At 37.2% G+C, this 18671-nt stretch overlaps 1 protein-coding gene across 1 annotated transcript in view; it reads left to right on the forward strand.

The window, feature by feature from the left end:
• Positions 1-18268, forward strand: part of MCEE (methylmalonyl-CoA epimerase) — a 31072-nt gene extending 12804 nt beyond the window's left edge. Inside the window, exon 3 of the mRNA XM_014788602.2 lies at positions 17591-18268. Within this exon, the coding sequence (XP_014644088.1) occupies positions 17591-17743 (153 nt within the window). The 3' untranslated portion in view covers positions 17744-18268. The remainder of the gene's footprint in view (positions 1-17590) is intronic.
• Positions 18269-18671: the final 403 nt, after the last annotated feature.

Consider the following 18671-nt stretch of genomic DNA (forward strand, 5'->3'; position numbering starts at 1 on the left):
TTTGCTCAGTATTTTGTGGGTTGGGAGTTTGGGGGAGGGCTCTGCTGGGCAGTTCTTGCTTGGGATCTTGCATGTAGTTGCAGTCACATATTGGCTGGAGCTGCAGTTGTGAAGAAGGCTCACCTGGGCTGGGTGCCCCATGTGCCTCACTCCCATGCTGGTCTTGATGCTGGCTGGCAGCTAGGAGCTCAGCTAGGCCTTCCAGCAGGAGCAGTTGTGCATAATCTCTTCAGCTTTACAAGCTGAGGGTAGTTCTAAGGAGAGTTGGACTTCCTCCTGGACAGCTGGCTTACTGACTTCTTACTAGCCAGAATGAGTGTCCCAGGAGAGCCAGGCAAAACTGCATGGCCATTTCTGTCCTAGCCTCAGAAGTCCCCCAGCAGCACTTCTGCTGCTGTCTGTTGGTCATAAGCCAGTCTTCAAGATGCGAGGGGAGAGGACGTAGATCCTGGATGCCTCTTGATGGGAGAAGTAGCAAAGAATCTGTGGACACGTTTTAGAAGTGCTGTAGCCATCAATATATTAATGTATTCTAAGCAAAAGGAAATGTATGAAACTTCTAAAAGCTCTAGAATGATTTTATTTTCAAATAGCCAGAAGTGGGAACCAGCAGCATTTGCTTATGCAAGAGGAGGCAACCTGTCTAGCCCTTGTGAATATAAGGAGACTCAGGAGAGGGGTAATTGATAAGGTAGAAGGTGATAAATATCGTATACACACGAACCAGTTACTTCAGCTTTTCCTAACTGTTTTGGGAATAGGCAACATTCACAAATGTATCCCCCAAAAATACTCACAATCTTCTCTAGCTTTATGGTTCATAGCCATTTATTTTTTAATGCCCTTCCTTCTTTTGAAATGTTAAATCCACTCATCGGAGAAACGACTTTCTTCTCTGTAATTATCATCAAGATACTTCATTTTCTTCTTCACTGGGACCTCAAATAAAACCTCTGGTTTAACAGTGGGTCTGTTATGGGCATGCGCCATAGCTTTTAGTTGACTCAACAAGACTTTTAGACAAAATGTCCTTTTCTTCATACATGGATTAGTATCACACCATTAATCAACATTTTTCTGTCAAAATTGTTTGGATATCTATTTTCTCTTGTGAGGTTTGCCCAAGTTTCTTACACCTGTGTGTTTGCCTTTCACTAGAGGAAGTTTAGAAGTCATCTTGTTCAGTCTTCTCTTGCTTGCATATGGACTGAGTAGCCTGCTTTTTTCTGGCACAGCTTGTATTGATGCTACCAATGTGTGCTTCCTGCCTTCTGCAGGCCTCTCCCTGAAGAAATGGTTCTAGTATTGAATAGAACTAGCTATGCTTTCACTAAATAACTTGGCCAGACAGCAACGTATGTCACATTGAAAACCTCATGGGCCACTGAAAATATTTACTTATTCAACAAATTTATATTAAGTTTGTACAAATATTTAAATACTTCCATGCTGGTTGGTAAGTAGCTGCTGCTCTAAACCTCCTGAGTAACATCCCCCCTCCACAAGGACCCTTCCCTGGGACCCCTCAGACATCCTCACACACAATTACAAGTCAGCAACTAAAGGGTTAATACTTGGCACAGCAGGGGTCCCCCAGGACTCTGCTCCTGGATAAGGTCCCTTCTATTCTGCTTGGTTGGTGCATTTTGTCTATGTTCTATTCCTGGCTGTTAAGTATTTTCAGTGGCACTTGGACCTTCACTGCATTAAGTGCTGGGGATATATAGGTAAACAAAATACCAAGTCTCTGTCCTCCTGGAGTTGCCTCCTTGCTTTATTTATTCACCCATGCCCTGTATTTTCCACAGAGGATTAGAAGTGACTGACCAAAATGCAGCCTGTAAGATACAAAAGGATAAACATAAGTAACAGTTTATTTATTTCCTCTTTAGAAGAAAGAGGAAATGTAAGTCAAAATAAAACTAAGGGTAAAAGTAGTATACCTACTAGTTCTGCCAAATATTGCTTTCTAGTTGTCAAAACAAAAGGGAAAATAAACGGTATTAAAAGTAATGATGCCCCTTCCCCCTTCCTTCCCTTCTTGAACAATTCAATCCTGAAGACTTTAGGTAGGACAGAGCAAAATAGTTGTCCACATTGGTGGGGAGAGCCAGAGCGGGATGAGGAGGGCATCCACGAGCAGGGGCTGCCTGCCTCGGGAAAGCCAGAGACCAAGTAGGGTGCCCACGCAGGGTGTCAGAGTCTGGAGTAGGGTGAGGTGGGAGGGTTGTACCCGCAAAGGGGCAGCCAGGCTTGGGGTGTCAGTGAGGAGGACATCAGCATGGGAGGCCAGCCCAATACAGGGAGTTGGATGCCAGGCATGGTGAGGGGGGCATCCATATGTGTACGTCTGTGGGGTGGGCAGCATGGAGTATAAGAGCCTGAACAGGGTGAGGGAGACATCAACACCATGTGTGTATGTGTGTGTACGTGTATGTGTGGAGGGGGCACCCAGCATGTGGAGTTAGGAACTGAGTCGTGTGAGGAGTGCATCAGTGCAGGGGGAGATGATGACTTGATGTGGGGAGTTGAAGCCAAGTGGGATTGTGGATGTCCTTGCATGGGGTGGCCTGATATGGGGGAGCCAGGGCCTGAGCAGGATGAGATAGACGTCCACATGGGTTGGGAGCAGGTATAGGGAGTCAGAGCCTAAACAGGGTGAGGAGGGTGTGTACACACTGGAATAGTTCTGTGCAGGAGATTGGGGCCCACGCAGGGTGAGGAAGACTTGAGTACAGGGAGTGGCCCCACCCAAGTTGGGGTAGGAGGCCTCCATGTAGGGGGTCGGGTGGCCTGGCATAGTGAGTAGGAGCTCAGATGGGGTGACAAGGACAGTTGCTAAGCTCTACAAGTGATCTGTGTATCACTGGTTCCCGGACATGGGAGTTTCATGGAGCAATAACATTTCCAGAGAACAAAACAAAACAAAAAATTGGGCAGTTTGATGAAGTTTTTAACTTTTTATGTTCTTAAGTAAGGAGAATTTTTTAAACTTCTATCTACTGCTAACATTTTATAGAAGAAAGGGCATTTTATTACCAAGAAAAATAAAGAAGAAAAAAAGGGAGAAATCCTCTTGGAATAAGAGTCCTGTCAATTAAACAAATTTAGTTTTGGGTTTTGTTTTCTTTTTAATGTTTTACTATCAGTTGGTGAAAATTTCAATGGAAAGGAGCATTTGGGAAACTTGTTACCTAGCCACCACCAGACGTAGCAAATATGGAAGCTTAGGTAAAGTCTGCTGTTCTGAAATAATTCCCAAGAGTACGCAGGAACCCTCTGAACCCCATGCAAAGTGAGAACAATGTTAGGGTTGCATAATTTATTTAGTTTTTAGTTTTGGGGGAAAAGACAATTGAAACAAATATTTTATCCAGACTTTTAATTTTAACTTTTATGGATTTATATTAGTTTGAGGATTTGATTCATTCATTATTGATGTCAATTAGCACAATTATAATTTTATATAAAATAGCTTATATTTTTGAAATCAGTCAAAACATGCACCATTCAAAGTAGCATGTTATTACTGGTTCATAAAATTTGGTCACTGAGAATTACATACCTTAAAGTTTTTAAAAAGATGTTATTTAGTCCAACTCCGTGCCTTCAAACAAACAAGATTGCATTGCCATTTTCAGATGTGGCAGCTGAGGACCAAAGAAAGTATAAGAATTACCTGAAGATTCTGAATTCTGCTTGTCACAATCCAAATGTTTTTTGTTTGGAGTACTGTCACTCTTAATTTCCAAATGACAAGAGAAAATCAAAGTAAATTCCTAGACACAGATACAGCACCCTCTCCTCCGCCCCAAAAAAGCTGGTAAGAAGTCTAAGTGACTAGCCCAGATTTTCACTGATGGCATTCAGGGTCTTACAGAGCTATATGATGCACAACTGTAATGGTACAAAGAACTATAAACGCAGATTTTTTTTAGATGGGTTGTTATTGACTGTGCTGTTTCTTTTTTTTTGGAGGAAGCTTGGCCCTACGCTAACATCTGTTGCCAATCTTCCTATTTTTTTTTTCTCCCCAAAGCCCCAGTACATAGTTGTATATCATAATTGTAGAGTTGTAGCTCTTCTGTGTGGGACACCACCTCTGCATAGCTTGATGAGCAGTGAGTAGGTCGTGCCCAGGATCTGAACTGGCAAACCCCGGGCTGCCGAAGCGGAATGCATGAACTTAACCACTGTGCCACCGGGCCAGCCCCTTGACTCTGCTATTTTTATTAGTTAGGGGGACAGACTTAATTTCTCAAGTCAAATTGCTTTGCATTTCTTATAAGCACTTCTTATACTCTTAAAGTAGATAATACGTCTACTTTCAATTCAGAAAATTAATAAGACATTTTTATTTCATTCTTTTTATTATTGCCGAACAAAACATTAGGAATACTCTTAAAGAATTGTAAATTTTATAGCAACATTTTAACTAAAGGATGAATATGGTATAAGATCTTTAAAATCAAAGTCAGTGATAGAAAGAGGAACAGGAATAGAAATAGGTGTCAATGTACAATGTCAATTAGGCATTTTGCAAAAAATAAATCTAACATTAAATCTTAGAAGTGTTTCTTGGATTAAGAGATATTGAATAAGCAGTATACTAAAAATTGAGATGCAACATCAGAATTGTAGATATTTGTACTTGGGATGAATGTTCCATAATGAAAATATCCATGATCATATGTAGAATAGAAATTATCAAAAGGGCATTATGAAAAAAGTCATGATTCTATTATGAAAAATTTCAAACATACAAGAAGTAGAAAAAAATAATGTAATGAACTCCCATATTACCATCACTCAGATGCAACCGTTTTCAAGATCTTGCCCCACTTTATCATTTTTCCCTTGTTAAACTATTTGAGTACTTCACATCATGTCATTTTACCTTTATGTAGTTTGTGTCTCTAAAAAATAAATAACCACAATGACATTATCATATTGATCAGATTTCAAGATAAATCTTTTGTCACCATCGTATACACAGTCCATAAATTAAATTTACCAGATTGATTCACAAATATTTTTATAATTTATTCTCATCAGTAACCAAACAATGTCCACTCATTACAAATGGTTGTTAGGCTCTTTTTTAAAAAAATTATTATTAACATCTAGTTAATACTAGTAATATATTACTAGTACAGTACATTTGTCACAGTTAATGAACCAAATGGTTCATTATTAACTAAAATCTATACTTTATTCAGATTTCCTTAGTTTTTACCCAATGTCCTTTTTCTGTTCTAGGATACCACATTACATTTACTTAATCATGTATCCTTAGGCTCTTCTTGCCTGTGACAGTTTCTCAGACTTTTCTTGTTTTTGCTGACTTTGATATTTTTGAGGGTTACTGGTCAGTTATTTTGAGATTAATCTCAATCTCTCAATTGAGATTTGTCTGATGTTTTTCTCATGATTATACCAGGAGGTTTAGGGAGGAAGACCACAGAGGTAGAGTGCCATTCTTGTCACTTCAAGGGTCCATACTATCAACATGACTTATCATTGTTGATGTTGACCTTGATCCCTTAGCTGAGGAAGTGTCATGTTTCTCCACTGTAAAGTTACTCTTTCTTTTTCCTCCTTCTCCATTTTATAATCTTTGGAAGGAAGTTACTGTGTGAGGCCAACACTGAAGGAATGGAGAGTTATGCTCCATCTCCTTGATAATTCCATAAATTATTTGGAATTTTTCTGCATAGAAGATTTGTTTCTTCCCCATTTATTTACTTGATCATTTATCATTCAGTCATTTATTTATTCGGTCATTTATTTATATCAATATGGACTTGTGGATATTTATTTTACACTTTGGATTATAAACCGATATTACTTTATTTTGTTGTTCACATTATTCCACCTTTGCCAGTAGGGCATGTTTGGTTGGCTCCTGTGTCCCTTAGACATAATGCTGTCGTTTTTTTTGGTCCTCCCACACTTCCTTACTTTCTGGCACTGCATTATGCTCTAGACTCGTCATCTATGTTCCCTGCCCTAGCCTAGAATGAGCCATTTCTCCAGGAATCCCTGGTTCCTTTTAATAGAGAATGGTATTAGAAACCAAGATTTGGGCTCTAGACATGTTTGTTGTTACTGGGGTGTCATTGCTTCTAAGCCTTCTCAGCTAACAGCAAAGACATGTATGTGTGTATACTGTATGTGTATATATATCTATAAATATTTCAATATGTAGCCATATAGAACTCATAAGATGTCTATATGACATACTTATGAACTCATGAGTTCATACTGATGTCTCTAACTCTAATCCATTTAATTCATTACCACATGGACCACTCTAGTCTTTTCCTTTGCTTGTCTATAACTCCCCATTCCAACAGTGAGAAACTTGGCTTCCACCATCTGCCATCCATTTACTTAATTGTTCAATTTCAGTGTGGCTATATACTGGTTGTATTAGTTTCCTAGGGCTGCCATAATAAATTTCCACAAACTTGGTGGCTTAAAACAACAGAAATTTATCCCCTTATAGTTCTAAGAGGCTAGAGTCCAAAATCAAAAGGGAAAAATACGGAAGAGGAAAAACAGAGCGTAAGTGAGATGTAGAACATAGTCAAAAGTTTTAGCAGAGTATAGTTGGAGTCCCAGAAAGAGAGGAGAGAGAACATAGCACAGAGGCAATAATTGAAGAAATAGTTGACAAGGACATTTCCAATCTGAGATAAGATATCAACCCACAGACTCAAGAAGCTCAGCAACCCCCAAGCAGGGCAAATACCAATGAAACTACACCTCAGCACACCATAGTCAAGTTAAAAACCAAAGATGAAAAGAAAATCTTAAAGGCAATCAGAGAAAAAGAAAAGACAACAGAAATTATGAAATGAGATGTAATGACGTTTTTTTAGGTAGTGACAAAAAAAAGCCTGCCAATTTAGAATTCTAATTCCAGCCAAGATGGTATAACAGAGAACGGATTTATCCTTTTACCTCAACAAGTAATCTAAACAAAATATGTGAAATAATGATTTCCTGGCACTTGACATCAGGTAGCACAACCACATTGATCCCTGAGAGAAGGGAAAAAAACAAGATGAGCCCTGCAGTTTCCCAGCTTGCTGGCTGGAGAGAGTTTCTAGGCTGGAGTGCAGGAGGGGGAATCCATGTGAAGTTTAGCAGTCTCCCTGAGTTGAGGAGATAGGAGTTGGGAGTCTTGAGGAGGCCATGGTGATTTGAGTTTGCAATATAAAGTACTAGAAAAGAGAGCTGCGTAGAGAGTGTTCTCCAAAGGTCTACATTACCTCTCAAGTCTTCATCTGAATATTGAGTAGTGCGTGCATATGAGGAAGCTACCTGAGGCTGGGAGTAGAACCTCTTAAAAATATTAGAGGACACAGTCCTTACACAGAGATTGGAATAGTTCATGTTCTTGCCAAACATAGTGGAAAGACCTTGTAAGTCATGGGTCATTGGGTAGAGTATTCAGAAGGGTTTTGCCTTAATAGTGAGGAAAGTTAGTCCTAGACTAAAGGCTACTCCAATCCTTCAGTGGGTAATGGGTAAATAAACTGTTACATCCAGACAATGGAATATTTTCAGCTCTAAAAAGAAGTGAACTTTCAAGCTGTGAAAAGACATGGAGGAATCTTTAACGCATAATACTAAGTGAAAGAAGCCAATCTGAAAAGCTTATATACTGTATGAGTCTAACCATATGACAGTATGGAAAAGGCAAAACTGTGGAGACGGTAAAAAGATCAGGGGTTGAGGTGGGGGAAAAGGATCAATAGGCAGAACACAGAGGATTTTTAGGGCAGTGAAAATGTTTTATATGATACCATAATGATGATACATGTCATTATACATTTGTCCAAACCCATAGAATATACAACACCAAGAGTGACCCTTAAGGTAAACTGCACTTTGGGTGATAATGTTGTGTCAGTGTAGGTTCATCAGTCATAACAAATGTACCATTCTGGTGGGGTATGTTGATAATGATGGAAGTTATGCATGTGTAGGGGCAGGGGTTACATGGGAAATATCTCTATCTTCCCCTCAGTTTTGCTATGAACCTAAAACTGCTGTAAAAAAAAAGTAGTCTTTAAAAAAATATAGAAAATCTGTTATCCTAAAATCCTAAACTTGGTGAAAATATCCTTCAAAAATGAAAGTGAAATGAAAACATTTTAAGTTAAACAAATTTAAGTTAAACAAAAAAAATGAGAGGATTCATGTCCAGCAGACCTGCACTATAAGAAAGACTAGAGAAGTTCTTCAGGATGAAGCGAAATAATACTATGTGAAAACTCAGGTCTTTAGAATGAATGAAGAGCACCAGAGGTGGTAAATATGTAGTTTAAAATAAATAACTTTTTTCTTACCTTAAATTATGTAAGAGACAACTGACTATTGAAATTTTAAAAATGTATTGTAGGGTTTATAACATAGAAGTAAAATTAATGACAATGATAGAAAGGATGAGAGTTGGGTAAATGGAAGTATACCGTTGTATGTTTCTTACATTACACATGAATGGTAGACTGATCAAAATGCACATTGTAAACTCTAAAACGATCATTAAGAAAATAAAGGGTAACTAAAATAATTAAGGAGATAAACACTACAAAAGTACACATTTAAACAAAAGTCAGGAAAAGAGGAGCAAAGTATTAATGAGACAAAAAAATGATAAGATGATAGACTTAAATTCAACTATATGAGTGTTACATTAAATATAAATGGATTAAACATTAATTAAAATGCAAAGATTATCTGGATTAAAAAATAAAACATCTGAAAATGAAATTAAGAAAGCAATTCCATTTACAATAGCATCAAGAAGAATAAAATATGTAGAAATAAATTTAACAAGGTAACTGCAAAAACTGTACTCTGAAGACTACAAAACATTGTTGAAAGAAATTAAAGAAGGCCTGGATAAATGGAAAGATATGCTGTGTTCATGGATCAGATGACTGAATATTGTTAAGATGGCAGTATTTCCTAAAGTGATCTACAGATTCAATGCAATCCCTATCAGATTCTCAACTGACATCTTTGCAGAAATGGACAACCTAATCCTAAAATTCATATGGAAATACAAAGGATCCCAAACAGCCAAAACAATCTTGAAAGAGAAAAAGAACATTAGAAGATTCACACTTCTTTATTTGAGAACTTACTAACAATGCAACAGTAATGAAAATGGTGTGATACTAGCATAAGGATGGACATAGAGATCAATGGAATAGATTTAAACCCCATATTTACAGTAAGTTGATTTTCAACAAGGGTACAAAGACATCCAGTCGGGAAAGAATAGTCTTCAAGAAATGGCATTGGGACAACTGGATATACACATGCAAAAGAATGTATTGGAACCCTTACCTCACACCACATGTTTTATAAGGTTAAAGATTCTTTTGATGGCAGAACACAACACAGTGACACTCAGATAGATGAAAGGCAAAACTCTTTGTTACTTACAGCTCCAAATAAGAGAAGGCTGTCATATAGGCCACACGGGATTGCACCTGGGGACAGGGTAATAGCAAGCTGGAGCTTTAAGGGGCACCTAAGTTGGGTGGGATTAGTTAGGTTTCATGGGCTCCTTCTAGATTGGCTAATTTGAATTATTCTCTGGGCTTTGGAGCATAGGCACTGTACATAGTTGTCTGGTACTTGTCTCTGGGGCAATTAGGGTGGGCACCTATTAGCCTCAGAGTTTGAGAGCCTGATAAGGGAAGTGGTTGGTTGTGGACTTAATCAGTTGTTCAAGAAGGAAAGCTGACCGGTCTCTAGCCAGGGCTGCAAAACTGGGTCAAGACAGCATTTCAAAAAAACCCAAAGCTCGGAGCTGGCCCAGTGGCACAAGGTTAAGTGCGCATGCTCCACTGCGGTGGTCCGGGGTTCACCACTTTGGATCCTGGGCATGCACTGATGCACCGCTTGTCAAGCCATGCTGTGGCAGCGTCCCATATAAAGTAGAGGAAGATGGGCACGATGTTAGCCCAGGGCCAGTCTTCCTCAGCAAAAAAGAGGAGGATTGGCATCGGATGTTAGCTCAGGGCTGATTTTCCTCACAAAAAAAAAAAAAACAAAACCGCAAGCTGTATTACACCTTATATAAAAATTAACTCAAAATAGATCAAAGACCTAAATGTAAGAGCTAAAACTATAAAACTCTTAGAAAAAAACGTAGGCATAAATTTTCATGACCTTGGATTAGGCAATGGTTTCTTAGATATGACACCAAAAGCACAGGTGATAAAGAAGAAGGTTGATAAGTTGGGCTTCATCAAAATTAAAAACGTTTGTATAAAAACAACACACTAATGGGAGAGAATATTTGCAGATCATATATCTGATAAGGGACTTATATCTAGAATATTCAAAGAACTATTACAACTTGTCTTTATCCTTTAAATAATCTTTTGTCTGATTGATGTACCCGATAGTGAGGGCTATGCGTGTTTGGTTTGCTTTTTATTTTTCAAGGCAATACTGTTAGGTACATGCAGATTCGAGATTGTTTTTATCATTGTGATGAATTGTTCATTTTATTTTTAGGTTTAATCTGGTTTTATCCCTGTTAGTGTATTTCACCTTAAATTCTGTTTTATCTGATATTAATGTTGCTCTATCAACTTCCTTTTGGTTAATATTTGCCTAGCGTATCTTGTTTCCATCCCTTTACTCATTTTTTGCGGTTTTGCTTAGGTATGTCTCTTCTAAGGGGCATACAGCTGAATTTTTTTGTTGCTGTTTAGATATGTCTCTTTCAATCAATAAATATATTTTTAAAAATTTACATTCATTCTGATAATCTCATTTTATGTTTTGTAAATTTAATCTTTTCTCCATTTATAATAACTACTAATGTATTTGAACTTATTTTCTACCATATTTTTTTTTTTACCTTTTTTTCCCCTCCTCTTTTTGCCTTCTCTTGGATTGAGAAACTTTTTTTTGCATTCTTTCTTCCTCTGCTATTTTAGAGACTACAGATTTTAGTTCTATTTGTTAGCCTTAATTCTTTTAACTTACAGAATATTTTGAATGTAAAAGAAGACAATAATATAATGAACTCTCATGTTCCTAAACCCAATTTCAACAGTTATCAATTCGTGGACAATCTTATTCTATATATACTCCCTCCATCACATTTCCCTCTTCCTGTGTTACTTTGAAGCCATTCCCAAACATTATGTAGTTTCATCCATAAATATTTTAGTTGTGTGTGTGTGTATAGCAGTTTTTATATACTTACACAAAATCATAATTACACCTCAAACAAAATTAATAGTAATCTGGTAATCCTTGAACATCATTAAATATCCAATAGATATTCAAATTTTTTGTCTTATGTAACTTCTCTTTTTATAGTGTTTTATTTGAATTAAAATCCCAATAATATGCACACGATGCAGTTGGTTGTTATATCTCCTTTAAGTCGATTTGTTGTCATTTAGCGGGGTGTGTGTTTGTAAGCAAGGGTCTTGGATGATAATTAAGCTAGTTGAAAATTCTAGATTGAAGTAATTTTACCTCAGCATTTTGACATTACTCCTTTATCTTTTGGTCTCTGTTACTACTCATTAAGAGTTTGTTGTCAGTTCAGTTATAGATTGAGAGCTCTTTTCTTTTTTTTCCCCTGTTTTTTTTTTTCTTTCCCTGAGAGCTCTTATGATATTCTCTGTGTCATTGATGTTATTCAGCTTTTCTGTTATATGTATAGTTACTGGTTTATCTTTATTTATCCTGCTTCATTCTCAAGTGTATTTTTTTTTTTTTTAATTTTTTGTTTATTGCAGTAACATTGGTTTATAACATTGTAAAAATTTCAGGTGTACATCATTGTACTTCTATTTCTGCATAGATTACATCATGTTCACCACCAAAATACTAATTACAACCCATCACCACACACATGTACCCAATTATCCCTTTCACCCTCCTCCCTCCCCCCTTCCCCTCTGGTAACCACCAATCCAATCTCTGTCCCTATGTGTTTGTTTATTGTTGTTATTATCTACTACTTAATGAAGGAAATCATACGGTATTTGGCCTTCTCCCTCTGACTTATTTCACTTTGCATCATGCCCTCAATGTCCATCCATGTTGTCACAAATGGCTGGATTTCATCGTTTCTTATGGCTGAGTAGTATTCCATTGTGTATATATACCACAGCTTTTTTATCCATTCGTCCCTTGATGGGCACTTAGGTTGCTTCCAAGTCTTGGCTATCGTGAATAAGGCTGCAATGAACACAGGGGTGCATGTACCTTTGCAAATTGGTGTTTTCAAGTTCTTTGGATAAATACCCAACAGTGGAATAGCTGGATCATATGGTAGTTCTATCCTTGATTTTTTGAGGAATCTCCATACTGTTTTCCATAGTGGCTGCACCAGTTTGCACTCCCACCAGCAGTGTATGAGAGTTCCCTTCTCTCCACATCCTCTCCAACACATGTTGTTTCCTGTCTTGTTAATTATAGCCATTCTGACGGGCGTGAGGTGATATCTCATTGTAGTTTTGATTTGCATTTCCCTGATAGTTAGTGATTTTGAACATCTTTTCATGTGTCTGTTGGCCATCTGTATATCTTCTTTGGAGAAATGTCTGTTCAGGTCTTTTGCCCATTTTTAATTGGGTTGGTAGTTTTTGTTGTTGAGATGCATGAGTTCTTTATATATTTTGGAGATTAAGCCCTTATCAGATGTATGGTTTGCAAATATCTTCTCCCAATTGTTAGGTTGTCTTTTCGTTTTGTTGATGGTTTCCTTTGCTGTGCAGAAGCTTTTTAGTTTGATGTAGTCCCATTTGTTTATTTTTCTATTGTTTCTCTTGCCCGGTCAGATGTGGTGTTTGAAAAGATGTTGCTAAGACTGATGTCGAAGAGCGTACTGCCTATGTTTTCTTCTAGAAGTTTCACAGTTTCAGGTCTTACATTCAAGTCTTTAATCCATTTGGAGTTAATTTTTGTGTATGGTGTAAGGTAAGAGTCTACTTTCATTTTTTTGCATATGGCTATCCAGTTTTCCCAACACCATTTGTTGAAGAGACTTTCTTTTCCCCATTGTATGTTCTTGGCTCCTTTGTCAAAGATTAGCTGTCCATAGATGTGTGGGTTTATTTCTGGGCTTTCGATTCTATTCCATTGATCTGTGTGTCTGTTTTTGTGCCATTACCATGCTGTTTTGGTTACTACAGCTTTGTAGTATATTTTGAAATCAGGGAGTGTGATACCTCCAGCTTTGTTCTTTTTTCTCAGGATTCCTTTAGCTATTCGGGGTCTTTTGTTGTTCCATATAAATTTTAGGATTCTTTGTTCTATTTCTGTGAAAAATGTTGTTGGAACTTTGATAGGGATTGCATTGAATCTATAGATGGCTTTAGGAAGTATGGACATCTTAACTATGTTAATTCTTCCAATCCAAGAGCACGGAATATCTTTCCATTTCTTTGTGTCTTCTTCAATTTCTTTCAGAAATGTTTTATAGTTTTCGGTGTACAGATCTTTCACCTCTTTGGTTAAGTTTATTCCTAGGTATTTTATTCTTTTTGTTGCAATTGTAAATGGGATGGTATTCTTAATTTCTCTTTCTGCTACTTCGTCGTTAGTGTACAGAAATGCAACTGATTTTTGTATGTTGATTTTGTATCCTGCAACTTTCCCATATTCGTTTATTACTTCTAAAAGTTTTCTGGTGGATTCTTTAGGGTTTTCTATATATAAAATCATGTCATCTGCAAATAGTGACAGTTTCACTTCTTCCTTTCCAATTTGGATCCCTTTTATTTCTTTCTCTTGCCTGATTGCTCTGGCTAGGACTTCCAATACTATGTTAAATAGGAGTGGTGACAGTGGGCATCCTTGTCTGGTTCCTGTTCTTAGAGGGATAGCTTTCAGTTTTTCACCATTGAGGATGATATTAGCTGTGGGTTTCTCATATATGGTCTTTATTATGTTGAGGTACTTTCCTTCTATACCCATTTTATTCAGAGTTTTTATCATAAATGGATGCTGTATCTTGTCAAATGCTTTCTCTGCATCTATTGAGATGATCATGTGATATTTGTTCTTCATTTTATTAATGTGGTGTATTACGTTGATTGATTTGCGAATGTTAAACCATCCCTGCATACCTGGAATAAATCCCACTTGATCATGGTGTATAATCTTTTAACGTATTGTTGTATGCGATTTGCTAGTATTTTGTTGAGGATTTTCAGCATCGATGTTCATCAGTGATATTGGCCTGTAATTTTCTTTTTTGTGTTGTCCTTGTCTGGTTTTGGTATCAGGGTAATGTCAGCTTCGTAGAATGAGTTAGGAGCTTCCCCCTCCTCAATTTTTGGAAGAGTTTGAGAAGGATAGGTATTAAGTCTTCTTTGAATGTTTGGTAGAATTCACCAGGGAAGCCGTCTGGTCCTGGACTTTTATTTTTGGGGAGGTTTTTGATTACTGTTTCGATCTCCTTACTGGTGATTGGTCTATTCAAATTCTCTACTTCTTCTTGATCCAGTTTTGGAAGGTTGTATGATTCTAAGAATTTATCCATTTCTTCCAGATTGTCGAATTGGTTGGCATATAGTTTTTCATAGTATTCTCTTATAATCTTTTGTATTTCTGAGGTGTCTGTTGTAACCACTCCTCTTTCATTTCTGATTTTACTTATTTGTGCCTTCTCTCTTTTTTTCTTGGTGAGTCAAGTGTATTTTTAATTTGAGGACTCATGTCTGTCTTCAATTATGGAAAATTATCAGTTTAACTCTTCAAATATTGCCACTGTCACTCTATTTTTGTCTCTTTTTCTTTAGCTAAGTTTTGTCAGAGTATCTCAACTTGTCCTCCATATCTTTTAATTTTGCTTTAGTATTTTTTTATCTGTTTACACCAGTCCTTGCCATGTGCATATGCCCTCAAATGTCAGTGGAATCTTGTCCATGAACTCAGTCACCAAGCTCTCTTTTGTTCAATTGGCAACACCAGGGAGGCCAATTTAGCATGTGACCACTGAGGAGAGTCCAGATTTCCCTTTTTATAACCTAAATGTTTGTTAGTAGGGGCATGATTAGGTTACCTTTTGTATTTCTATAAAGTGGTTATTTAGAACACTATGTAGTAATTAAAAAGTTGTTGACCTATATGTACTGACATGGAAAAATTGCTGATATATATTAAGTAAAAAAAGCAGATACAAATAATACAGAACTTTAATTTACATACATAGTCGTCAAACTGCAAAGTTTAGAGCCAACTATCAAGTTTAGAGGACACACAGTCCTCTAGAAAACCACCCTCACTTCTGATAGCATCTGCAAATTTAGGGGGTTTCCAGAACCACCCTCATGCTTGGTAACCCTCCAGAAATGCTCGCTGAATAACTCACTGAAAGCTGTTGTACTCATGGTTACAGTTTATTACAGGAAAAGGATACAGATCAAAATCAGCCAAAGGAAGAAAGACATAGGGCAGAGTCTAGGAGGGTTCTAAACACAGTTCCCCTTTTCCTCAAGGCACATTACCATTCTGGCATTGATGTGTGACAATACACATCAAGTATTGCCAACCAGCAAAGCTCACACAAACTTTACTGTTGAGTTTTTATTAGGGCTTTATTACTTAGGCATGATTGATTGATCGATAGCCCACATGGTTGAACTCAGTCTCCAGATCTACTGATACCATGTGACCCATAGCTCCTACCTTACATTACATGGTTTCTGGCGTGGCCATCCCCTACCCTAAGACTTGGATAAGGCCAGCTGTACTTTAAGATCCAGTTTGGTCAGCTTCTGCCCTAAACAAAGACACTCCTATCAGGTTACATAGGTTATCTCCCAGAAGTCAAGAGCAAAAGACACTTCTGTCAGGTTATGTGAATTATCTCCCAGAAGTCAAGGCCAGGCCTCTCTTTAGACAAAGCCAAATTCTTTACTACTACACTTATGTAATGATTATAAATTTATTTTAAGATGTGGAAGAACATATGTCAAACTGAGGACAGTAGTTACTTCTGGAGAGGGAAGTAATATTAGTGGTAGTCAAGGGGTACTTAGTTGTTTCTGTATGTTTAAATTTTCATGTACTGTATAATTCTTAAATTATTTTTAAATGGAAAGACTGAATTTAGAGTAACTTTGGGAAAATGGAAAAAAAGGTCAAATTCAATAGAATGAAATTCATTATATCCAGATACAAAAAGCTAAGCTGTCAGGAGGAATCCTATTGTTCTGAAAAAGATGAGAATAGACCAGCTATTTAGTGTGAAATGACCATGGTCTTAGTCTGGGCATGATATAGCTATCAGGATTAATAAGAAGCATCATCAGGAATGTACACGTTGAAGAAATCATAGTTTATTTATAGTAACGTTTAGTATCTTCATCAGTTGTTTGACCAGTATATAATCCTCGGCTCTTTGAAAATAAGATTGTATAAATGTGAACATTTGTTAAATCTATGTGTTGGGTACATGGGTGTTATTCTCTGTGCTTTTTTTTATGTTTAGAATGCTATTAGATCATTAAACTGAAGGGTGATTTATGTCTTCCTAGGGATGTAAGGATTCATGTTATACCTTTCTATCCATTTACTTGGTTCCCAGTCTACGAGGATGACTTTCCAAGATAGAGGAGAATCATTTTTCCATCAAGTATATAGAGACATATTTTCTCCTCTCCTAGATTGCCAATAAATATGAAGAAAGAAATGATTTAGAAGAGAGTTGCAAAATTATAAATGTTTGGATTTTTTAGAATGGAGAAAAACATTTTGGTGACAGTTTAACAGTGATTTTCATGTATATGAACTTTTAATCTCAAAAGAAATAACCAAGTAGTTTGGCAGTTGGCAGGTTTGGGAATCAGGGAAGCGCTCATATTTGTTGAGTACCTACTATAAACTGTGCCAAGAGCTTCTTATCTATTATTTTAATCTCTTGCCTGTTTATATGACAGGTCTCATCTCCCTATTATAGATGAGGCACCCAAGGCTCTTAGGAAAAAGCAGTTTGTGCAGTATCACGAATAGTAGTGCTAGAAGAAAATATTATAAAGTGTGGCATACATTACTTACGTTATAAGGAGAAATGTTTATTGATGAATGGTGAAAATTCTTAAGCATTGTGGTTGCTCACCTAGGAGAATTTAGCAAGTTCTTTTCCTTCTCTGGAAGTATTAAGCTTATTTTTATGATACTTTAAGAATAGTTCTGGGGCCAGCCTAGTGGCATAGTGGTTAAGTTCAGCATGCTCCACTTTGGCAGCCCGGTTCGCAGGTTCAGATCCCGAGTGTGGACCTACACCACTCATCAAGCCATGCTGTGGCAGTCACCCACCTATAAAGTAGAGGAAGATTGGCATAGATGTTAGCTCAGGACCAATCTTCCTCAAGCGAAAAAAAAGAGGAAGATTGGCAATGGATGTTAGCTCAGGGCCAATCTTCCTACCAGAAAAAAAAAAACACACAAAAAAGAATAGTTCTGCCTGAAGACAAAGAAGATAGATCACATGAGCTTGCAAAGTTTCTTCTAAGTCTTAAGATACTTTAATTTGGTATTTTTGTGATCTCAAATGTGTTCTTATTTATTTCCTTTTCTCAAGGTGGATGATATAAATGCAGCTGTGATGGATTTGAAAGAAAAGAAGATCCGTAGTCTAAGTGAAGAGGCCAAAATAGGAGCACATGGAAAACCAGTGATTTTTCTCCATCCTAAAGACTGTGGTGGAGTCCTTGTGGAATTGGAGCAAGCTTGATTTATATTTGCAAGAAACTAAGTTAATTGACCTGAAAAAGCCTCATGAGAATGAACTTTGGCATTGAGTCCTTCACTGCTTCCATCACTGAAAAGTTCAAAGCTAAAAACTAAATTGCAGGAAGAGTTTTTTTTAAATTATACATGTATATATTTGTTAATTACTTTGGATTTTTTTCCTGATTTGGAGAAAACTTTGATTACTAAATACTTAGGGACTATTAATAAAATCTTATATTCATAGAAATAAGTTATTTCTGTTCTAAAATGGGGTAATTGAGGGGCCAGCCCAGTGGCGTAGCGGTTAAGTTCATGCTCTCTGCTTCAGCAGCCCAGGGTTTGCGGGTTTGGATCCCAGGTGCAGACCGATGCACCGCTTGTCAAGCCGTGCTGTGGCGGTGTCGCATATAAAGTAAAGGAAGATGGGCGCAGATGTTAGCCCAGGGCCAATCTTCCTCAGCGAAAAGAGGAGGATTTGCAACAGATGTTAACTCAGGGCTTATCTTCCTCACAAAAAATAAAATAATAAAAAAAATGGGGTAATTGAGTATAGTGTATTAGCTGTGTGAAAGGGTATGTGTGTGTGAGTGATGAGATAGATACACAAAGGAATTATGAAAGGATACCTGACAGTTATATGGCCACATATTTGGGACAAAGTGGTTTCTAAGGATGTTATAGTGAGTTTTTTTAGGGCAAACTGTTTAAAGAGTTTTAACCTCAAAATTTTTGCTCTTGTGGAACAACTCAGGTTCACAAGTTCTTTATGGGCAGATGTTTTGGGTGCTCATGCTAGATGTATGAATAGGAAGTTTTGTGGGAAACTCGATGCATGATCTAGTGGGTGCACAGATAGCTGAATTGCTTTTTTAGTCAGTAGACATGGAGAGGGCAGTGAATTTGTAGAATTATCTATCGCTCAGGTGCTA

The sequence above is a fragment of the Ceratotherium simum genome, chromosome 3 (genome assembly GCF_057802395.1).
Source record: "Ceratotherium simum simum isolate JZ-2026a chromosome 3, ASM5780239v1, whole genome shotgun sequence".
Classification (NCBI taxonomy): domain Eukaryota; kingdom Metazoa; phylum Chordata; class Mammalia; order Perissodactyla; family Rhinocerotidae; genus Ceratotherium; species Ceratotherium simum.